The sequence below is a fragment of the Hippopotamus amphibius genome, chromosome 12 (genome assembly GCF_030028045.1).
Source record: "Hippopotamus amphibius kiboko isolate mHipAmp2 chromosome 12, mHipAmp2.hap2, whole genome shotgun sequence".
NCBI lineage: Eukaryota > Metazoa > Chordata > Mammalia > Artiodactyla > Hippopotamidae > Hippopotamus > Hippopotamus amphibius.
The window spans coordinates 3,415,983-3,440,354 of NC_080197.1; the positions used below are offsets into that span (position 1 = coordinate 3,415,983).

The 24,372-nt window shown below is 56.4% G+C and overlaps 1 protein-coding gene across 1 annotated transcript in view; it reads right to left on the reverse strand.

Annotated features, from left to right (window-relative positions):
* PHACTR3 (phosphatase and actin regulator 3) overlaps positions 1–24,372 on the reverse strand; it is a 206,947-nt gene that overhangs the window by 59,717 nt on the left and 122,858 nt on the right. Inside the window, exons 4-7 of the mRNA XM_057702505.1 lie at positions 19,538–19,720; positions 9,926–10,138; positions 7,055–7,229; positions 5,994–6,241 (exon numbers count right to left, since the gene is read on the reverse strand). Of these exons, the coding sequence (XP_057558488.1) occupies positions 5,994–6,241; positions 7,055–7,229; positions 9,926–10,138; positions 19,538–19,720 (819 nt within the window). The remainder of the gene's footprint in view (positions 1–5,993; positions 6,242–7,054; positions 7,230–9,925; positions 10,139–19,537; positions 19,721–24,372) is intronic.

A 24,372-nucleotide genomic window follows, 5' to 3' on the forward strand; every position in this document is an offset into this window, starting at 1 on the left:
GCAAGGATGTGGAAAAACAGGAGCTTTCACGCATCGCTGGTGGGAATGGAAAACGGTACAGTCAGCTTGGAAGACTGCTTGGTGGTTTCTTACACAACTCAACATACACTTAACACATGATCCAACAGTTTCACTCTTTAGGATTTACCCAAAGGAGCTGAAAACTTATACCCACACAAAAACCTGCACATGGATGTTTACAGCAGCTTTATTCAGAGTTTTCAAAACTTCGAAACAACCAAGACCTCCTTCAATAGATGATGCATAAATAACCTGTGAAACAGTTGGACAGTGGAATATTATTTTGCATTAAAAAGAAATGACAGGGGTTGGGGAGGAGAGGAATAGGTGAGGGAGATTAAGAGACACAAACTTCCAGTTAAAAAATAAATGAGGGACTTCCTAGGTGGCGCAGTGGTTGAGAATCTGCCTGCCAACACAAGGGACATAGGTTCGATCCCTGACCCAGGAAGATACCACATGCCGTGGAGCAACTAAGCCCATGCACCACAACTACTGAGCCTGCGCTCTAGAGCCCGTGAGCCACAACTATTGAGCCCATGTGCCGCAACTACTGAAGCCCACATGCCTGGAGTCCATGCTCTACAAGAGAAGCCACAGCAATGAGAAGCCTGTGCACCACAACAAAGAGTAGCCCCCTCTCGCCACAACTAGAGAAAGCCTGTGTGCAGCAACGAAGACCCAACACAGCCAATAAATAAATAAATAAATAAATTTATAAAAAATAAAATAAATAAATAAATGAGGCACAGGTAGAAATGTACAGTGGGGGGAACGCAGCCAAAACTTATATGATATCTTCACATGGTGACAGATGGTAACTAGACGCACCACGGAGATCATTTTGAACAGTATAGAAATACCGAATCACTACGTTGTGTACCAGGAACCAACATAGTGCTGTAGGTCAACTATGCTTCAAAAACAAACAACCTCACAGAAAAAGAGATCAGATCTGTGGTTACCAGAGGTGAGGGGGTGGAAGGAGGGGGAATTGGAGGAAGGTGGTCAAAAGGTACAGACTTCCAATTATAAGATAAATAAGTACTAGGGATGTAATGTGTAACATGATAAACATAATTAACACTGATGTATGTTATACATGAAAGTTTTAAAAGAGTAAATTCTAAGAGTTCTCATCACAAGAAAAAATATTTTTTCTATTTCTTTACTTTTGTATCTATATGAGATGATGGATGTTTACTAAACTTACCGTGGTATTTCAGGATGCATGTAAGTGAAAAACATTATGCTCTACACACCTTAAATCTACACAGTGTTCTGTGTCATTTATATCTCAACAGAACTGGAAGACAAAATAAAAATACAAAAAAAAAGAAAAAAAATTAAATGAGTCGTCTAGCCATGAAGTGGCATGGCAGAAACATAAATGTAGATTATTAAGCAAAAGAAGCCAATCTGAAAAGACTACCTACTGATGGTTCCAACTATGACATTCCGGAAAAGACAAAACTATGGGGACAGTAAAAAGATCAGTGGTTGCCGGGGGCTGGGGGAGGGAAGGATGAACAGGTGGAGCACAGGGGATTTTTAAGGCAGTGAGAATTCTCCACATGTTACTAAAAGGACGGACACGTCATTATAAATTTGTCCAAACCCATAGAACGTATACCACGAAGAATAAACCCTAATGTAAATTATGGGCTTTGGGTGGCGACAAGTCGATGTAGTTCATCAGTTGTAACTAATGCACCATCTGGAGGGGATGTTGTTTGGGGGAGGGGGGCTATGCAGGTATGGGGAAGGGGAATATGGGAAAACTGTATTTCCTCTTAATTTGCTGACCTAAAATTGCTCTAAAGAACAAAATCTCGTAAACATTCACCTCTGATGGACCTAAGAATGTCCCCAATGTCCTGCTTTTACCAGGCGCTGATGGCACACGCCCACAAAGGTCCCGTGTTGGACACGTATGTGTGCAAGCACACGTGAGACTGTGCACACACTGCACGAGCCATAAACACACAGCCTGTGACGCACCTTTGCGTTGACGCAGACGTGTTTGCCCTGCACGCAAAGCCACCGGTCAGGCCCAGATGGAAGCAAATACATTTTTCCTCCAACTGGATCCAGCAGGACGGTCTTCGAGCTGATCCAGGGGCAGGTCTGCCTCGCATGGGGCCTCGCCACCTCCAGAAATTAAACCCTGATGCAGACGTTACTAGAGAATTCAGGTTGACAAGATGTTTGATAACAAATGTTTCCTGGAGTGTTCATGTTGGACAAGGCATCACCTGCAAAGGCTCCGTGGACACCGAGTTATGAGGATAAATAAGTAAATAAATAAACGCCAGTGCAGTTTCTATGATTAATAATTGATGAAGCCGCTGCCTGGTGCTTTCTTGCTTCTGCACCACAGAGATCGACAAATAACACACCAGCCGTGACCCTGTGAGCGGGGTTTGAATTCTAGAGAAGCAAAGAAAAACTGATCTTTGCCACTGTCCTACCAGGCAAAGCAGAATACTTTTATGGGCCTTTCCCACTGTGAACCATTTTCCCCCAAAAGTAAGATTGATAGACTTTTCCTAGAACCAATATTGAATTTTTCCCTCCAAGCACCTTGTCCCAGGGATTTGTAATTTTGAGGGAGTTACGGACACACATGAGACTATGATAAAGGCGGAGAACCCACTTTCTGCACCGGATCTCAGGGGATCAGGGACCCCAGACTGTGCACCGTGGCCTCAGATGCAGATGTCAGAGGTCAGTTTGTGGGTGTCAGGAATCCCCAGGTCTGCCACACTGTCTGGTTGGGCCCAGCCCTCCACAGGATGCTCTTAGGGTTGGATGTGAGCTCTTGACCTTGAGCCCCAGATGCTGGTACCCACAGAAGGCCCACAAGAGGCTCAACTTTGCCCGGGTTTGCAAACACAGTAAGCAGAGCCCTTCCTGAGCAACCTGGCGGGACCCTGGGCACGTTAACCACAGCAGAGTTTCTGGAATGAGTTCTGTCTCCTGCTCCTGTCACCATGGTCAAACGCCAAATTCACTGAAAGACTCTGGTTTTAGGAGACAAATAACAAGAGACTCAGGTTTGACCCATGCCCTGGGAGAAAGCGTGGAGGAAGCGAAACGTCTGATCTGCCACGTGAGGCTACAGACAACACCTCCTTTCATCCTGACACCCGCTCATTCCCTGAGGTTTACTGCGTGCGTAGGGGCTGGCAGAGCCACGGTCGGGGGCTCACCTGTTTATGCCTGCCGGCTTCCTGGAGGAGGCGCTGTTTTAAACCCAGGGGAGCCCCACACACCTCCTGTGTGGGAGCCCTGTGGTTGGTGCACGTGAGGAGCCGGGAGGGCGCGTGGCTGGGTCCCAGAGGGCTCGGGAGGAGACAAGCCTGGGGTGACAGGGACAGGCCACGTGGGTCCTGGTGAGGACGTGGCAATTTAACCCCTCGGGAAGCCACTGGAGGGATGTGAGCAGGGGATGACGTTACCCGATGTCCGTCTGTGTGGAGGGGCTGGAACAGGGGTGATGGTGGAGGCTGGGAGCCCCAGGGAGGGGGGCGAGTCCAGGCAGCAGAGGGTGGAGTGGCGTGACAGGGGTAGGACGGCCCGACGTCCCACGTGTCACGCACAAAGTCAAGAGAGTGGCGAGGTGGCCCCAGGCCACAGGAGTCAGACACACTGCTCACGGGGACAGGGAACACTCTGGGTTTGGAGACAAAGATCAAGAGCTCAGATCTGAAGAGATCAGGTCAGTGACACCTCCGAGATCCCAGGCGGATGTGCTGAATCCACAGGGCAACCCTTTGGAGCTCGGGGCACGTGGGCGGGAGGGACTGTCGGACTGGCAGACGGTATGTAAAGCCATTCATCCAGCAGCTACTCACCGACGCCTACGGGAACCATGTGGACGAGGGGGCAGCCGCCCTCGTGCGGATAGCAGACAAACACATAATGATTGAATAATTGACAGATGCGTGGGGTGACAGACAACAGTCAGATAGTGACAAAAATCAGTGTTACACTGCAACTGTGTCGACTTCTGAAGGAAGGTTCGCACTGCTGTCATCAGAGAAGGGGACGCGGGTGTTTGATCTGACCAATGTGGGTGGGGGGACGCAGGTCGGGACCCGCCCAGGCTGCAGGGGCAGCGCCCTGGCTCCTTCCCACAGTGGGTCCCGTCTGAGGCAGGTGCACTGGTGCCACTGCTGAGGACCTGGGGTGAGGCTGAAGGGTTTGGGGGTAAAAGGCCCCAGGGGTGACCTTGGCTAATGAGAAGAGGAACATGTCACACCAGCAGGAGCGACCATGCTGGGTAGGACAGTGACCCCCAAGGACCGATGCACCCAGAACCTGGGAATGTGACCTTAGTTGGGGAAAAAAAGACGTAATTTGCTTTTGCAGATATAATTAAGGTAAGGATCTAAAAATGAGGAGATCATCTCGGCTTATCCAGATGGGCCCAAAATCCCATGACGAGCATCCTTATGAGAAGAGGAGAGGACGCGGAAGAGCTGATGTGAAGATGGAGGCGGAGATCGGAGCGATGCAGCCACAAGGCAAGGACCACTGGCGTCACCAGAGCTGGAAGAGGCAGGAAGGCCCCTCCCCTAGAGCCAGAGGGAGTGCCGTCCAGCGGGCAGAGGCCGGGGTGCTCCAAACACCCTACAAGGCACAGGGCAGCCCCACCGCAGAGCACCGTCCAGCCCCAGTGCCACTGGGGCCGAGGTTGACCTGCTCCAGCCCGTGATCCCTGTGTACACCAGCCGTTCTCAGATGTGCCGCACGTCACCCCGTCCTGCAGGAGGCGGATGGGTGTTTAAGGGAAAGGGGGCCAGGGCCAGAAAGTCTGGGAAACACCACAGGCTTCAGCCTCTTCTTAAAGGTCCAGGGCACTCTGGCTCTGAGTGTCTGCCATGAAGACCCTGGTCTGACTATCTGTCAGCCTCTTCCCACCGCGTGGGAGCCATGCCCCGCGTGCGCTGTGGCACAGGCTCCCGGAAGTGCTTCAGCGGACCAGGGTGGGAAAGGCCCCGAGGTATGCAAGGTCAAGGAGGGGGTGACGGCCAAGGCCAGGGTCTAGCCCTGGGCTTCTGGTCTGTCCACCTGGTCACAGTGCCCACCGCCTGTATCCCCCTCAGTACCAGCCAAGTCAGGGTCAATGCCAGCCCCTTCCCCACTCTCCACCAGCACCGGACCAGACCCCCAGTGGCTCCACCCAGAGCTCTGCCGTGGCGGTAATGGTCACCACGAGCCGCTTTCAGGAAGAACAATAACCCCTCACTTAGGAACAGTAATCCTGCCCCCGGAGGTCTCACAGCCACGTCCACCCTTGACCTTCCTGTGCGGGACGGGGCTCAGGACAGCCTACACCAGGACTGAGCACCCTTCTACCTTTATCATGAGGGGCCTCTGAGGCTCTGCCTCCCTGAGCCCCCACGTCCTCAGGGGTAGAACAGAGCAAATACTCTGACCTTTATGAGGTTATGAGAACAGTTACGAGGACAGACAGACCCCCGGGGGCCTCGTGAACATGTGGTCCTGAACAAAGAGCCGCTGCCGGACTTCCCGTATTTCTGAGACGACCACTGGCACCAACCCCCTCTCTCCTTCCTCCCTCCCCCCCCCCACCCCGCTTTCCTTGTAACATCTTCCGCCACATCCTTCAAACGCTGTTCACCCGGGTGCCACCTACACCTCCTCCTGCATGTCATCCCAAGCAGTGATGCTCTCAGGCACTTACGGAGCCACTTCTGTTTTTGCAATACACGTGGAAATGAATATGTAATTGTGAAAATAAAACAAGGTCACTCAGGCCCCTCCTAATTGTGCCCTGAGCCTGTCCACAGGCACCTTGCTCATGTACCGAGGTGGGGGGGGGGGGTCTCTCCATCAGCCCCCTGTCCCCTCCATGCTCGCGGCAGAAGTGCCCCTCGAACGCAGACTGGGGCTCCACGCTTCTGGTGGGAGGTTCCCACCCGAGGGACCCACCCTCCACTCACCAGAGATGATGGAGTCGTTCAGGGCCTCTTCGTCCTGATACAAAAGCAGGTCGTCCTTGAGCTCGGAATTCATGATCAAGTTCTCCTTGTTCTCCTCGGACTCCTGAGCCGCGACCCGCTTGCTGTCGGAGGCGCCGTCAAAGCTCCAAGCCTCCTCCCGCTCCTTGCCCCGCTCCACGCTGCATGTCCTCGACAGCCGGACGTCCACACGCTTCTTGGGGGACCCTTTACTGTCTCTGCCTTGGAAACTGAACCAGAAAGGTAGTTCATGTTAGACGTCACCCAGCTTCACCTGGAAACCCTGCAACGTCGACCTGAAGGCTTATAATGCGTGTTGCAAAGACAACCCCCAAGTATGTGCAGCCGACACATGGGACAAGAAGCACAAGAGGCACACGTGGCTGAGTCCAAGGCAAAAGGCTGCTCAGAACATGCTGCTTTGAATGGCACAGACACGCGTGTAATAAAACCCGCCAAGACGTAGTACAGCAAACACTCAGATCAATGGTTTCCTAAGAACTGAGCAGGGTATTTTATTTGTCCAACACTTCTGCCAAGCCACACTTGTGTTCCATTATCTGTTTTGCCCTCCAATGACTCACTTGTCCTCAGTCTGTGAGGCACGTGAGATCAAGAATAAGAGTCAACTTCTGAGCACGCTTACTTGTGTTCTCGTCTGATGAAAACGGGAAGCTGTCAGAGTCCTCGGACAACGAAACGGCTAATTCTCCCTCTCGAGGCTCTGCCAGGACGCGCCCACCTGACCCTGGATCCCTGGACCCTCCAGGGGAAATGCAGGGGCTTTGTGGCCAGTCCCCATGGTATGCTGGTCCCACCTGAGCCCTCCCAGAAAGTGGCAACTGAGACCAGCTGCAGGCCCGCTGCACAGCCCGGTGCAAAATGAAAAGGTGAGCTCCTTGCTCAAAAACTGCATTCCAAGACGATGACAACAGAGCATGGAGTCCAACCTGGTGCCGCCCTGCAACTGTCCCCCTCACGAGGCTGGCCGTGGGTGGAGACGCAGGCACACAGGTCCCCCTCCCCTGGGGGAGGGCCCTCACCTGTCCTGGCGGTGCTTGGTGGCCAACGCCCTGTGCAGCTCCTCGATGACGCGGCTGGGGGGCAGCGGCCGGTGCACGGTGGTGAGATGCGGAGACCCCGTGGGCGTGGAAAGCTGGCCTCGGAGGGGAGGGTCACTACTCTTCCCACCAGGGCCTTGGAAGAGCACGGCCTGGCCTGGGGCATGAGAAGAACCAACAAGAGGATAAGTCTTTGGGGGCAGGGAAGTGGGGCTTTGCTGAAACACAGGAGCCCATGAGCAGAGAGGACACAGGGCTCCCAGCCAGGTGAACCCACTAACACCAGGCGCTGCACCAGGCCCCTTCCCCCCAAAGCTGGAGACGGGGTATGTCCCTGACCTGTCCCGCTCCATCCTCCATTCCTGAGCTGAGCAGACAGCAGTGCCCACAAGGTCTCACAAGCAGTGCCCCGCAAGGTCTGAGGCACCGAAAGCGTCCCTCCTGTTTCTCTACCATGAATTTGACACCCGGAAGCCACACTTCCTTCTGTGGAACCAGAAGACCTCCCAAGGTCGAGAGCCATCCGTCAGCCGAGACCACACCCGGCCCCCCTCTGCTTCCCCACATCACCCGTTCACGTCTGCCTCCAGCCCAGCACCTCACCCAGAGGGAGCTTCCCGATCACGGCTCTCCCACTCTCCTCGGGACAAGATGCGGCCGGGTGATGATAAGTCCCTGGGCCCCGCAGGCTGCCCCTTAAACGTATTTTATTACGGTTTTTCCTTTTTTTAAAAAAATTGATGTAGAGTTGGTTTACAATGTTGTATTAGTTTCATGTGTACAGCAAAGTGATTCAGTTATTTATATATACACACACACATATATACACATATACATAAATACATATACTCACACATATATACACATGTATACACATACACACATATATACACATATATACATATATACACACACACATATACATATATACATATACTCACACATAGATACACATATACACACACATACACAAACATATACACACACGTATACATATACGTATATATGTTTAATACTTAAACATACTTTGATATGTTTAAAATGTTGGCAACATATTTTTTTAAGAAAGTATTTAACACCATGCAGACCCAGCGAAGCAAGTCTGTGGGTGGGGTCTGGGTGCAGGGGCGCCCTGGCATCTGGGGGAGGGCGGGCCGAGACGCTGGCGGCCGAGGGACCGCCGGGGGCTGGGCATGCGGTGCAGCCCGTGTCCGCTGGCCCCGTGCAGCCCAGGTGAGGGGCCTCTCTCCTCTGCTGCCACCTAGTGGCCACCTGCGGGAGCAAACCGCTCCCCCCAAAGGAAAATAGGACCAAGTCACCAAAACGCAGTCTCAGCTGTAAGAGATCCAGGCCAAAGCTCTAGCCCTCCTGTCCCCTCCCACTCCTAATCCAGCCCACAGACTCCCCCGGTGACTTGTCAGAAAAGGCCCCCGAAGCTCAGGAGGGGCGGGCGGGAGTCAGAGGAGCTGAGCACAGGCTCCCAGGACGCGGGGAGAGAAGCGGAGTCACGGCAGAGGAAACAGGCGGGGGCTGATCTTGTCCAAGCACAACGGGGACAGAAGGCCTCCCAGCAAGTCACATAGGAGCCAGAAGAGAGCGGGGTGGATGGAAAGGGGACGGTCACCAAGACAGGAGCAAACGCAGGACGGCACTACTTGCCGCCAACTTCAGTCTGTGCGGCCACGTCACCCAAGGACCAAACCCTCGGACTCGCTCCCAGGGACGGAGAAGTGGGCAGGAGCAGACACAGGGCTCAGATCACCTGCCTGCACCTCTGATCACAGTCACCCGCTCTCGCTGGACACCTGCTGTATGCAGGCGCTGGGATGTCGGGGTGAAGGCGGAGCTCCCTCCGCTGGAACGTGGGGACACGTTCCCGCCCCAGAGGGGCTGGCTCACAGATGGGGTCCGGGTTGTGCGTACGCCGGCCTCCTTGAAGAGCCTGGGGGTGGGCAGCCCCTGACAAATGGTGAGCCGGTCAAGGACCAGAGCAAAACTGCTGAATGCTGCCACCCACTGGCATCTTCACGGGGAGGCACGTGAGGGTGTACTCTTAAAAACCATCATCTCTTTGTGAAGGACCTGCTTTCCCCCGAGACCAGCAGTGTCTCCTGTTTCTGGCAGTGATGGGACAAGAAACACCGAAACTTGAAAAGTCAACATCTCCACTTCCTGGGGTCTTTCAGCCACTGTGGCCAAAGCTACAGAGGCAATGTCTTTGGGGGCAGAGCTCTGTTCAGCTGTGCTTCCCTCTCTGACCCCCACCCTACAGTCTGGTGTGGATTTCTGGCTCTCCCTTGCTGGACAGAGCTCTCATGCAGATGAGCAGAGATCACGAGAGAGAAAGAGAGAGAGAGGAGAGGGGAAATGGGGGTGAGGGAGGGAGGAAGAGAGAGAGAATGAGAGAAAGGGAAGGAGAGGGAGGGAGAGAGGCAAAGGGGAGGGAGAGAGGAGGTAAGGAGAAAGAGACAGTCAGACAGACAGACACCGACTTAGAAGCAGAAAGAGAAGGACAGCCAGACACCTGAATACCCAGACAGGAAGACAAAGCCCCCATACTGGGCGCTGTGGCTGCACCTCCTGCATCCGCGTCCTGGAGGAAACTCTGAACACCACCTCACATCTTCTCGAGGGAGCCCGAGCTGTCTGCTCCTGACAACCAAGAGCTCCTCGCTAAGAACCACCCTCCTGCCTCCGGCTCTGCTCCCCTGGACTGGCCCAGAGCCCCAGTCACAGAAGCAAAGGGTGAGAACCAGCCCACAGTGGGAGCCCAATCAGGACCAGTGGGAGGCATGGAAGGATGAACGGAAGGAGGAAGGAAGGAGGGTGGCGGGTGGAGGCACGCAGACCCACCTGTGACAGTTCTGGTGGTTTTGGAGCCCGCCTTGGGCGGTGGGGTGGGCAGCAGCGGGGGGCTGGGGAGCTGGCCCGTGGATCCCTCCAGGGGTCTGAGAGGGGTGTCCAGGGCGTCGGACCCAGCTGAGGCTTGAGAGGGCTCGTCCGTGGTGGGTGGGAGGCTGCTGGCCACGTCCGCTTCTTCATCCCTGGGTGCTGACGACATCTTGGCTGGTTCAAAAGCAGAACAGAGAATTCACAAGGCACAGCTCCTCTGACCGGGGCGGGTGTGGAGACAGCAAGGGGGCTTCGGCTGCGTGGGCTTGCCCGCACAGAGCAGAGGACAGAGGGGTCCCCTCTCGTGCACACTTGACGCCCTGTGAGTTCCACTATCAACACAGAGAGAAGGAGGAGGAGGGAGGGATGGAAATAATTCCAAGGGTGTGGGTGACTCTGTCCCTTTTTCCACTCCGTAGGTGGTACGGAAGCTCCCGCCTCACCTGAGGCTGCTGGTCACAAACCCAGGCTTTGGAATCAGACGCCAGGTGGCCTTGCACTTACTCTGTGACCTTGGATGAGCTACTCATCTCCTGTGTCTCCACTTACCCATGGATGACACCGGACTAACAGCAAGAGTCCCTCACACAACTGTCGTGAAGTTTAACCAAGATGTGGCAGTGAGATGTGTGCCTGCCACGCGGCAGACCCCCAAATCCAGCAGTGGTTGCTTTTACGTGCCCGCTTTTCAGCAGTCCTGCCCCAGGCGAGCCTGTGAGCCGAGCAGCGGGGGAGGAGCGGGGAGCTTCAGCTTTGAGGAAGGGTCAGCCGGCCCAGAGCCCCCACCCCCTCTTCTACAAGCTGCTGGCTCAGGCTCCTCCCCCTCCTGGAGCACCGCTCCCCCCAACCCCGGCCTGTCCACCCCTGTGCTCTCTCCCAACCCATCAACCCTCTCCTTTCCCCCTCCTCTCTTTATCCAGCTCGAGTTCCATCATCCATCACTACAACAGCCATCTCATCAACACCCCCAAGCCCTCTGCCTCACTTCCCCTGCATTTAGCTAACTGGAACAATCCCATCTCTGGAGGAAGCCTCCCCCTGCCGGCCCCTGGCCCTGCGGACAGCTGCGGAAGAAAGACAGCGACACAGAAGCCCTCATTCCGGCCGTCTCAGGACCACCACCCTCCGGGGCCTTGGCTCTGCTCCTCCCTGCAGTCACTCTGCTTCAGACCTTCTCTGTCTCTTCCCTACCTCCGGCTTCTCGCTCCTGCCTCCTGTGCAGCCTCACCTCAGCTTTGCAGGGGAAACTGAGCCCATCAAACCAGGGGCCAGCAGGGGTGGGGAGCTCAAATACAACCCTACCGTCCCCGACACACCCTTCCTTCCTCCCTGACGCAACGGAGAGGCGGCCTCCCGCCCCCACCACGGGACCCCAGCGCGCAGCCCGCTCGCGTACACCCCAGGTGCCCAGCCCTGGACAAGGTGCGTGCCCCACATCGTCCAATTTCGTCCTTGCAACCACCTAAAGGGAAGATCCCAGCACCCTCTGGGAACAGCCTGACAGCGCTGGCCCCAAAGCCTCCGTGTGGGATTCATCCCTCGTTCAGGGAACCTTTCCAGAGGGCCGGGGAGGCGGCGCTGTCCGTGGTGCTGACGGCGGCAGGCCTAACTCCTGCCCTCCCAAAGCTTCACTGAAACTCTAGAAGGGACCACTGCATGTCCCAGGCATCCCACTGGTGATCCCCATTTCTGTTCTTTTATCATCCCTGCTGGACACTGAAGACCTCTCAGGCCAGGGCTTTCCCCTTGTGAAGCTCATGGAAGTGTTGTCTTTGCCTTACAAGGGCTGGCCCTCCCAAATCCACATAAGCAAGAGCTGAGGAAAGAAATGTTCCCTTCCCGCCCACTGCAGAAGGCAGACCCAGGTCTGTATCATGGGGTTAGTCTCAGCTGAGAACAGCCACTACAGTGTGCTCCTTACTTTATGCCCCGCATGGACGCCCTTGTGAAAACATGACGGTTTTATTTTATTATTATTATTGTCAACCATTATAATAAATTACAATATTGTCAATAATTATCCTCAAAATTATTATTTGTTCATAGGAGTTTTTTAAAGACTCCTAGACTTTGAGACTATCGTTTTTTCTTATGAACTGCAATCTGTAACTTCTAAGAGTCTACAACTCTGATTGCTTTAGTTAATAACTTATGCAAAAATAACATCAAAATAAACATTTTGTGCTTCTAGGTAAAAACTGTCATGTGGTTTCCTTGGTAAGCCATAGGTGAGTGTGGAAAGGTCCCTTTGCTCCACGTGGGCACCAGTCCTATGACTTCGTTGGGTCTCCTGGCTTGTGTGAATCAGAGCAGGGCAGTGGCCCCTGATCCTTGGGAGGCCAAGCTCACAGCTGGAAGCACCAGGTGCAGGACCGGCATGAGCTTGCAGTACTCGGTCCAGGCTCAGCACCTATCCTCTGGGCACCCACCACGTTCCCAGTGTTGTGGTTTTGGGAGATGCAGGTGGCACAAGGATGGCTCACCTGGCTCAGCACACCAGTCTCCCACATCCATCCTTTTCCACTGCTGTGATTGACTCATTTCCAGAGGAGTGTGACCTTGGTCTCCACCTCTCTGAGCCTCAGTTTCCTCATCTGTACAAATATCTGTATAAAACACCCTCTCCTGCCCAGGACGAGGGAGCAAGACTTCCATGAGGTCACGGAGGGGATGCTTAAAGCTCTTCAGCACTTTGGACAGTCATGGGCCACGCTGCCAGGGATCAAAGCATTACTTTGGACATGGATGAGCTTTCCCCTCATTCCAGGTCAGGGGTTCTCAACTCTGGCAGTATTGACGCTTGGGGCCAGATGATTCTTTGCCTGCAGGATGTTTAGCAGCAGCCCTGGGCTCTATCCGCCAGATGCCAGCGTGGCAACCAAAACTGTCTTCAGACCCTGCTCAGTGTCCCCTGGGGGTGGGGAGGGCTAGGATGCCCATGGCTGAGAGCCCCTGCCTGAGGCAGACACTACTTAGATTTCTGAGGGAATGCTTTGTGGTGGCTCTTGGTGAGGGGGGCCCGTGGTGAGACCCACAGCTGTGACATCTCCCCTGGGTCCTGCCACTGTGAAAACCCAGACAGGCCAGTTTCTCCCTCTGGGCCTTGGTCTCCTGGCACGGACCTGGGAGTCTGGACAAGGTGGGCAGGTTAGAACTGGGCTCCGTGGGTTCCCTTGGGAGGGTTGCTGAGAGGCAGGTTAACAAGGGGACAGAGCAGCCCAGCATCAGGGTCCCCACCCCCCCATCAGCCAGAGCAGGTCCACTTGGCTCTGTCTCTGCACAGTCCTCCCGCCCCTGTATCCCTGTACCCTCCGCTGTGGCTTTTGGACACTATGTCCCCCAGTTCCCTCCAGCTGCTCCCCCGGCGCTGCCCCAGGACCTGGCCCTTGGTCCTCTTGCCCATGAACTCACTCTCTCATCTAACTCTCTCCTCCAGTCCTCTGGTTTCAGAAGCCATCCTGTCTGTCGGCCCTTGACCCATTTTCGGAGCTCCAGACTCATCCATTATGGGCCACTTTAACACCTCCGTCTGGAGCTCAAACAGTCAAAATGAAACACACACAAACCCATCTCTTGATTTCCCAGGAGAAACCCCTGCCCGCTCCCTCTTCTCTCTCACTTATCCACCCATCCGTCCACCCATCTGTCCACCCACCCACCCACCCAACAAGTGAACAGTTGTGGAGCCCAGGCGTGGCACAGACCGAGACAGAGCCCCACCTTCCCCAGACCCAGTACACACCCCCACCCACCCGCTGTCCTGCCACACTGGACACAACGCTCAATCCCTCTCCCGTCCTCTCCACCTCATGCCCACCCCCTGTATCTAATTCATGAACACATCCTGGACACTCTACTTCCAACATACTTCTCAGAAATATTGTCCTCCCAGCGTCCGCTGCCACAGGCTCTGCCTTCAAGCTGCTCCCCTTCCGCCCACGACGCCCCAAACCCATCCTCTAAACAAGGGGGCAGCAAACATTTTCTGCAAAGGGCTTTGGTTTTGCAGGTTATAAGGTCTGTTGGTGCAGAAAACTCTGGACGCGCTGGTCGACCCAAACAGCAAACTCCCCTGGCTGTGCACCGAGTGGACGTGTGGCCGCCCGTCACCCTCAGCGCCGCCCAGCAGACCTTTCTCAGATGACAGACACGTTTCCTCCTTGTCTGTTACAGCAGCCACACTGGCCAGTGAGCACCTGACAAGTGGCCAGAGCAACAGGGGGGGCTGGAATTTTTATTTTCTTTGGTTTTAATTCATCTACTCGCCATGCGGCTAGTGCACAGGACAGCTCTGGATTTCTGGGAGTGAGTCCGTGGTCACAGCCCACAGCCCTTCAACCAAAGAGATCACAGGGTAAGCTTCCAACAGCCCCATGGAGGTCCCCCCACACTAGCCAAGGTGGAGCGGGTGCACCACCCTCTGCTCTGAGGGCCTCAGGATTCAACACACCAGGGACTCGCACCCAAAGCCCTCGTCTGATGTCCCTCCTCAGCACTCATCACACACTGGCCCCTCACACCCCGACCTGTCTGAGGGGTCCTCGGGCTGGGACGCTGGTGTTTCAGCGTCTCCTCTCTCAATCTACACCTTCCTCCGCACCTCCCGTGAGTGTGCAGCTACCACTGTTTCGGAATCTTGTCAAAACCGAAACGTTAGCATCTGTTAACGAATCTTACTTTAACGTGGAAGCGACGTGAGCTCTGCTTGCTTCCTGCATTTGGGTTCCTTCGCTCGGGGCTGTCCCTGTCCTGCCCTGACCAGCAGAGGTCGCTTCTCACCACCGGAGCTCCCAGCCCAGGCCCTCTGCCCGGGGCGTGCGGCTGGGGGCTGGGCTTGCTTTACACCCAGCCTTCACCCAGCGGGGACATTCTGAGACCGAGAGAGAGACCAGCCAGGGAGGAGGCACCGAGCGGGCTGGGGCAACAGCTGCCGTGGTCAGTTTCACGGACCCCAGTAACACCCGGCATGTCTTCTGTCTCGGCTTGGACAGCTGGCCCTGGGCGAGGAGACTGGAGATTCCCAGCTCGGGGCCCAGCAGTTGCCAACAGCTGAGTCCCAGGTGTAGGTGGGACCAGCACAGGCCCTGGACATCGGTGCAGTGCAGCCACCAGCTGGGAGGCAGGTGCAGGGAGGGGCCATCTCCCTGGGTCCGCAGGCTCACAGTGCCAGCACGTGAGCAGGTCGTGCAGACACAGGCAGGCTGGGTCTGACCTGTAGCCTGCAATCTGCCAACCCTCTTCTAGACTGCAGAAACAACCCACATTCCAGAACATTCCAGAAGCAGAGCAAAGCTTGGCTACACTTGGGCTGTGGAGGGTTATAGTTAAGAGCATGTACCAAATTGTACACTCTAAATATATGCAGTTTACTGTAAAAAATAAAAAGTTAAAAAAAAAAAAAAGCATGTCTGGGGATCAAACCCCAGCTTTACCACTCATGTGCGCTGTGGCCTCGGGCAAGTGACTTAACCTCTCTGGGCTGCTGCTTTCTCATAAAAAAGAAAAGAAAAAACAGGGCTAAGACCATACAGCAGTCACAGAACACGCTCACGGGATGCCACTTTTCCTTTAAGTTAGTGCCCTCATGGGAACACCAGAGCTCAGCGCTTGCCCGGCAGAAACACTGAACAAGACCCTGGCCCACTCAGCTCTGGAATGAGGGGTCCTCCTGGGCTTTCTGGGAGATGCTCTGTGGCTGATGCCACACCATCCAAACAGCACCAGGAATCACCCCAAACACAGCAGCCCAAAGCCAACCCATGTCGCTAAACCCAAGCTTCTCAGCTCCCCACGACCACGGCCGTGCAGGAACATGGCCCAGCGGGCCTGGACTTTGATGGCTGAAAAGCAGCTAGCTGCACTTGTGGATTCTCCTGAATGCTCCTGATTTCTTTTAACCTTTTATTTTATATAGGGCCATAGCCGATTAACAATGTTGTGACAGTTTCAGGTGCACAGCAGAGCGACTCGGCCACACATATACACGTATCCATTCTCCCCCAGACTCCCTGCCCACCCAGGCTGCCAACAACACTGAGCAGGGGTCCCTGTGCTGTACCGTAGGTTCCTCTCAGTCACCCTTTCTAATACAGCAGTGTGCACATGTCGCTCTCAAACTCCCGCACTAGCCCTTCCCCCCACCTGATTTTTCAGCCTAGGCCATGTTTGAAGCAGTGAGTTTAAGGTCTCTGCATTAGGTTACAATCCACTCCCTCACTGAAGGGGCCTTGCTCAGGGCCAGGCTTCTCGGTAGAGACCAGGAACCACAGTCCTGGTCAGTGCTGCTGGTGCGGGATTCCCGGCCTGCAGGGCTGCAAGGGACCCGGCTGGGGGGTCCCCGCGTAAGAGCAAAATGCAGGTGCACCCACACCCCCACACACACGTGCTGTTAGAGGCAAGGCCCCTGGGGGGCGTTTGCAGGCAACCGGGTACCAGCCCTTAAGGCATCACCCTCCCTCCCAGGGCTGCTTTTCCATAACGACAGCGACAGAAGTGACGCTGATGACAACCCTTGGTGGCACCAGCGCCCCCTGAGCCCTCAGTGCGAGTGATGACTGAGCTAAGTGGCTTAATTTCAGCAACCCCGAGAGGCGGGTGCAGCATCAGCCCCATTTACAGTTCACGACACAGGTGCAGAGAGGTTGCGTGACTTGTCGGTGGTCACACAGCTTGGGAGGAGTGCGGTCACATCTCAAACCCAGGTCAGCCTGATGTCAAGGACGTTGCTCTCAACTCCCTAATTCAATTCCCTTGGATGAGTTACTTAACCTGGGTACCTCCTTTCCACCATGAGTAAAAGGGGGCGACGGCATCCCTCACCTGGAGGTGCTTCCAGGGCTACATGAGCCACGACACGTGGCAGCACGGACAACAGCGCAACAGCGCCACAGCGCCAGCGGCCGAGCACGGCGGCTCTTGTCCTCAGCATCTGTGATAGAGGCCAGTAGCCGCTCATACCCTAACCGCACCCCAAAGGAATGAATCGGCCCTGCTTTGGAGATGGGACATTGCCCTTTACTTTCTATATTTCTGTCCGCGACATTTTACGTTAAGTGAAGTCCTACTTTCTATTTCGATTTATTTGTTAAGAAACTATCAGGGCCCTGAATGCGAAACCCATCCCACTCGCTCTAATGAATGCAAATAAACATGACGACTAAGATGTTTTCAAGTTGTTTGCATGTACCACCCAGATAACCGCATCTCTCCCACCTCAGGGGCCCAGGACCACGTGGGGCAGGAGGGAAGGAAGAGCCCTAGTGAAGGATAAGGCTGCATCTCATCACCATGGACAAACCTACAGCACAAACCCCACTGTGGCTCCAACTGCCCTTGGGGAAGGGCTGCCCAGCCCAGCCCTCTCTCTCTGCCCTATCCTGGCTCTGACCACATCCATGAGCCTGCAGCTCGGCCAAAGTCGCAGGGTCTTTCCTGCTCCCAGGCCAGCCACAGCCAACCAAAATCCAGCCCGTGTGTTATTTGTAAACAAAGGTTGCTGGCACCCGGCCATTCCTTTTCCTTTGCACATCCTCACCCGGCAGAGGTGAGACTTTCCTATGCACAGAGACAATGATGTTTACAGCTGGTCCTTTATAGAGAAGGCGGCTGACCCTGTTGTTCTCAGTCCTTGCAAGGGTCACTCTCCCTCACCCTCTGCCCAGACAGCTCCTACTCACCCATCCGGCCCAGGTGGGCAGCCCAGTCTCCAGGCAGCCGCTGCCATGGACTCAGCTCCAGGGCTCACCAGCTTTGTTCACCTCCTCCCACCCCTCTGGGAGGAGAGACCCGGACATGTTATCATCACGACCCCATACCCAACAGCACATCCCGCCCGGAGACAGTCCTTAATACAAATATGTGGTCTCAACAAACCAACTCTGGTCTCAAGAATCCATCCCCAAACCAAGCACGTGGACAGAGAGCTCCCGAGGTTAGAGGGGCGTTGACGGGAGCAGAAAGCCTGCCATGGAGGGGCGCCAGAGGGAGGCAGGGCGCAGCGGCCCAGAGAAGGGAGGCTCAGTGGTCAAGGGCAGTGCTGGGCTGCTAGGACCACAGGCGGAAGGCAACGCTTCCGCTGGCCATCAGAGTCCCGCCAACCACTGGCCCAACTCAAGTCAGATGCCGGGGGACATGGGGACACAGAGGTGCCAAAAGGGCCTCTGAGGGAGAGACCAGGACTGTCCCAAGGGCCCCAACTCTTCAGACCCCAAATTCCTATCATGTCTCCAAGCTGGGATGAAACTGGAGAGGCACAGCCACCCCCAGGGAGAGCAGAGCACACCTCTTGGTGGGTGCCTGCTAAGGCCCAAGGGATGCCGTGGACGGGGCAGCAGGGGAAAGCACAGGTGTGAGCCTCGTCTGTAGAAGCAGCAGCAGGGCACAGGTGCCCATCCCAACCCCTGGCTCTGAAGCCAAGAGTCAGTCACAGAGGTGCCGGCCACAGAGGCGCCGGCCACCAAGGCCCCTGCACACGCCCAGGTTTCCCAGCCCCACCCCGTGGGGACCCAGGTCACGTCCCAGCCCCGACCCCGGGCCTGACAATATTTACAGCTGCAGTTCTACGTGGCAGCAGGCTTCCTGCTTCACACCGAGGTTTCCTGGAAGGTCTCTGTGAAAACACTGCTAACAGATCAGGGTGAACAGGCGGTGGAGACCTCATGGCACACACGTTTCTGCAGTGGGTTCATGCTTTTCTTCCTCTCCACCCCTCCCTTACTCCCTCTCTCCTGCCCTTCCCCACGGCTGACAACTGCCCAGTCTATTCACCACAGATCGTGAGAACCGGGACTTCCCCGGTAGTGCAGTGGTTAAGAATCTGCCTGCCAATGCAGGGGACACAGGTTAGAGCCCTGCCCTGGTCTGGGAAGATCCCACATGATGAGAAGCAACTAAGCCCACATGCCACAACTACTGAAACCCACGTGCCTAGAGCCTGTGCTCCACAGCAAGAGAAGCCACTGCAATGAGAAGCCTGTGTACCACAACAGAGCAGCCCCTGCTCGCCACAACTAGAGAAAGCCCACTCAGCAACGAAGACGCAATACAGCCAAAAATAAATAAAATAAATTTAAATAAATAAATAAAACACAAGAACCACCACCACCACAGCCCCCACCAAGAATTACTCAACGTGGCAGACGCTGCCCTGAGCTCCTCCCACCCTGCAATTAACCCTGGTACAGGCCATTCTTTTCTGCATCCTGCCCTATGACCTTGGGGTAGCTAAGATGTTCCCAGACACTGGCTCCTTTGGAGAGAATTTTCCTGCTCAGAAGTTTGGAGAGAACAAGCAAAGATACCCCGGGAAGAAGGTGGATGGGAGCCACTTGTGACCACCGGGAAGCACCTTCATCCACTGCCCTGCCAGACTTAGGAAGATGCTGGAGAAACAGGCTCTGGCAACATTTAAACTCAACCACGCGGTGGAGCGGGCAGGGCTGAGTCTGCAGCACGGCCGCGCCTCTGAGCACAGCTTCCACCAGGGCTGCTGCCCAGCTCGGGCCGGGGCCCCCAGTCGCCACCCAGGCCAGTGGCCACCCTGGGAGCAGCTCTGCCCCGGTGTCCAGTCAATACCTGCATCAGCTGGAGGGATGTCCGAGGACAGCGGCTCCTCCAGGGCAGCCTGGTCTGTCCCAGCGGCCAGAGGGCTCCCCGGCTGGGCCTCCTCCACAGTCAGCACATCCTGCTTGGGCGTGGAAGGGTCACTCTGCACGGCTCGGGGGGCACCGTCAGGGCTGCACGCTTTGCTCTCAGCGTCTGCAAGGAAATTCAGCTGTCAGCCGAGCCTGAATCCTTCCTACCGGCTTTCATTCACACCAAGTGACTCCCCGGGACGTCCGCCATCCCAGGCCTGGTGTGGTACCCTACGCGCTCCCACACACCCTGGGAATCCCTCACCACCGCCTTCCTAAGGCAGTGCCGAGCATCACACGCCCCCGGCCACTGGCCGCACCACTTCCGGCCTGTGCGCTCTTACTCCCATCCCTGGGGGAGACTGGACAACGCCCCCCCACCCATATCCTCGCCTTTGCGGTGTCCCCGACCCTTGATCTCTGCCTTGTGGCTGGCTTTGGCCAATGGGAAGTGAGCAGGTTTGACGCAGACCGGCTTCAAAGGTGCCTGCACCTTCCTGCTCGTCCTTCCTGTACCTGGACCTCACCCTGAGGACACGGCCAGCAAGCTTGCTGGGGATGGAGATGGCGGGTGGTGGGGGGGAGGGAGCAGAGCCAAGCCGCCCCCTTCCCAGCAGCCAAGGCCACCCAGACAGGTGAGGACAAGCGCTGTCTGCTGTCCCTCCGGAGGGGCGGGGCTGTCACAACCGTGGCTGCAAATAACCTTTCACCTCGGCACCCACCATCCCAACATTGGTCCCCCGTCACCCAATGCGTCTCATTTGCTGGGTCCGGCATCGTGCCGACCCTGGAAAGGCGGAGATTAACAAGACAATTCTTACCCCTCCGCCCCCCAGCCCCCCCAGTGGCTCAGACTCCAGGCGGCCACACAGCTGGCCACATGTGGCATCACTGGCCCAATAGGGGCACAGCCAAGGACTGAGGTGGGAATCAGGGAGTCCTTGGTCTAGACAGCTGGCCGTCCCAGAACAGAGGACACCAGGCTCCTAGCAGGGCTGAAAGAAGGACCTGGCACCTCCCTTTTCCTGGGGCTCAGCTGCTGGAGCCTTTGAGGGTCTGGGCTTTGACTGCCTGATGGCGACCCCCGGGGGTCACATCTCAGTGACAAGGGGCTTGGTGCTCAGGCGCGTAACAATTGGTCTGGTTCACACGACCACAAGGCGGCAGGTGCAGGCTGGGAGGCTTGGCCAGCGGGGCACAATCGGCCTCTGAGACGCAGCTCACAGCCCGTGCACGCAGCACCCACACAGGCCTTGCTCAACCCTGGGCCCCTCAGCCAGCTCATCAGGCCAGCACGGGGCCTGCACACGTCCACAGGGCTGGGAGGCGGTAGCAGGGGCGCCGGCCTGGCGTGGAGAACACAGCAGCCAGAGGAGGAGGGAAGATTTATTTCAGCACCAGGGGTCTGCTGCTCATGTCCTAATTCCTACCGGCTGTCGGGGAGCAGTGTCCCTTCCACTCCCCAATGTACCCAGGTGGGACAAAAGGCATAAGGTCACCCTCTCCATGCAGCCCGCCCCACTGCCCACGGGGTTTCTCCCGGTCTCAACTTCCTCATCTATAAAGTGGGGCGGATACTCCTTGCTCCACACAGTGTGAGAATTCAGCGAGCTTACATCCATCACACATCTGACATAAAGCAAACACCATGCACGTGCTTGCAATTTCCCTCACTGCTGTTGACAACGAGGAGGAAAAAGAAGATGACGAGGGTGACCGCCTGGCCACTCGGCCTGGGTCCCTCCGCCCACATGCTATCAACAGCCTTCCTGAACAGGGCCCTCCCCACGCCCGGGACTCGGGCCAGGCCAGTGACATGATCCTGGGAGGGGCACATGCACTCGTAGTCACTGTTCATCACCTTCCCTCTGCTGCACGGGGAGGGCAGAAAGGCAGAAGTCTGGGGACTTGGGTCTCAGAAGATGCTATCCATGCAGCCGTGTCACCTGGCCGGAGGTGGGTCTAGACCAGGGACCGGCAACCCTTCCCTAGAAAGGAGCAGACAACCAGTATTTGTATTTTAGACTTTCTGGGCCACGTGCCACATGCCACAAGATCCACGCTCCATATTCTCCTCTGTTTTTTTAAATTTTTTTAAAAAATCCTTTAAGTTTAAAACCACTCTTAGCTCAAGGTGCTTTTTTACAAAAACAGATCCTGGGTCAGATGTGACCAGCAGCCAACGAACCCCCACCCAGGAAAAGACCAAGACACAAGCCAAGAGAAGTCACCCGCTGGACACAATCGGATGTCACCGAGCTCAAAACTATCTCGGATCCTCTTTCACGACTGGTTTACTCGTACCCGACGCACAGCCGCAACCGTCCCTGCTACAGCTTAGCTGGCCCTCGGTGACAGAGGTGACGGCCAGCGCTGTCTCACCTGAACGTCACAGCTCCCCGCCCCGTTAGGTGCGGCTACTTCCCACCCTTTACAGACGGGGACACTGACCTTGGGCAGGGGGTCGTTTGCAGCTGGCGACGATTCCCGTTAATAGCAATGGCATCTCTGGCATCAGCATCATAGACAGAGTGGTCAGAACACTGACCCTGAAGGGCCCAAAGGTCCCCACCCCCCTCCCCCGGGCTCGGCAAAGGCCGCACCCCGACCTGTGGCTCCGGGGTTCCTCCACCTGCTCCTACGGCTTGGTGGACGCGCAGGACTTTCCTGGGCTGCGCTCGGAGCTTCCGCTCCTGATCCTGTTCCATGAAAAGTTACGGTTCTCAAAACAGCCTGGCGGCAGGGTCGTTGCTAAGCAACACTGGCGGGGGTGGGGGAGCTGTAGGCAGCTGGTCCCCTGCTCCTCTCACGGCACCCACGGGGCTCCCCCCCGGCCAGGCCATTCCAAGGCGGCAGAGGGGAGCAGGAGCCGGACTCTGGGGTTATACACAGAGCAGCCACGGTGAGAGGGTGAGAGGGGACACGCCACAAACATGCGAGCACGCACCACGCGTGCACGTGCACGTAGACACACACACAGACGCACGCGCACGCAGACACTGCCCTCGGCATTCCTGCCACACAGAAACCCGACAGACGTATCACTGCCAACTGACCGGAAGAGAGAGACCTCGTGTCTCTCAGGTCACTGAACGCAGCACCAGGGTAACAACCACCTCCTCCTTATATCCAGTGATGGAGAGGGAAAGTCCGCAAATTATTTCAGAGGAGCCAAGCGCGCACACACGGGAGGATGGAGTAACGTCCCTTGAGCACACGTGGCGTCTGCACAGGGAAACGAGCCGGCTGCTGTCCTCACTCGTTGTACGTGCACCAGGGTCCCGGTGCAGGGGCTGGCTCACTAGCCTGCCCTCGCCTGTCACAGACACGTCACCAGCCAAAGCAGTGAAGACGGAGTGAGGGGAAAGGTCAGGCTCCCCCCCCACCCCCCAGACCTGGTCCCATCTCCTGACAATACCAACAGGGTCCCTCCTGGATCCAGCTGATTTCCAGACATTCGGGAACCAAGCAAAAGTCGGGGGATTCACAAAATGCACGTGTTCATAGTATAGCAAAATAACACACCCCCCGGAGCGGGGGAAGGCAAGCCCATGCCCCGGACACAGCTCGTCTCCGGGACAGGCAGGCTCTCTCCTGCAGGCTCATCCACGGCCAGCTCACGCTGCCACACTCCTGACGGCTTAGTGGGCAAAAGCTCCAGGGACTGACCCAGGGGCCTGTCCCTGTGCACTTGTGCCCTGCGCAGGGCAGAAGACTTTCCTGGGTCTGTCCTGGCCAAGGGAGTTCAAATGCAAGTTCTTAAGGCTGCTAAGGACCGCGGGCGGCTCTGGGAGGGTCTGTGGCCCCAGCCCGTGGGGCCTCTCTCAGTGCCCCTCAGTCACTGTTGGAAGCTCAGTCCCCCAGGTGTCCCCTGGGTGAGAAGCCCAGGCTCAGTGGGGGTAGGGGGCTGTCGGCCACAGGGGGACGCTCCTGGTTACAAAGCCGTCCAGCCCTTCTGGGTGCAGGTGGTGGCAATGAGGATGATTCCTGAATCCAAACTGGGGACCAATTCTGAACTGCGAGGGGGCTGTTCAACTCCCAAGGCCACCGATTCCTACTAACCCAGCAGGAACCCTGCCATCCCAACTCCAGGACAAATTAAGGACAGACCAGGCTTGACCTAGAGCTCGACTTCACCTGCAGTGAGAAAAGGCATTTTCTGAGCGAGTGCAGGACGGAACAATGGTGCGCAGAGGTATTCACCCCAGGAGCCTGTTGCCACACATTTTCACATCTCCTCTGATCCCTGCACATTCACGAGAGGCGATACACTAAGTACAGAGTTCAAGGGGTATGAGTGGGTGGTGAGCCCACATCCCCGCCCCCGGCCCTGCCCCAGGTCCCTTCCCAGGGGCAACCCCTGCTGCCCTGCTTCTAACATGTGCCCCCCCCCCCAGTGACACCCCTGCAGCCCACTGCAGACTCAGCCCACTCTCCCTGTGGCTGCCCGGGGGGCCCCCACGGCCACGGAGGTGCCTGTCACCCAGCCGCCTCCTGTGGAGCCTACTTTTCTCGGCTCTGTCCACAATCCAGGGAGAGGCAGGGAGGATGCAAGGCCCTGTCAGATCCCAGCATCTCCGTCTTTCTAACCTCCCTGCACCCCACCCACCTTCTCTGGGCTCCTTCTCAGGGCGCCTGCTCCCGTCCCCCTCCGGGTGCTGCGCGGGCTGCCCCACTGGGCTGGAAGACGCGCCCCAATTCCCCATCTCTCCCTGCTCCTCGCCCTTGGCGGCCCCAACGCTGGAAGCAGCTGCGGAGGTTTATAAACTCCGGACG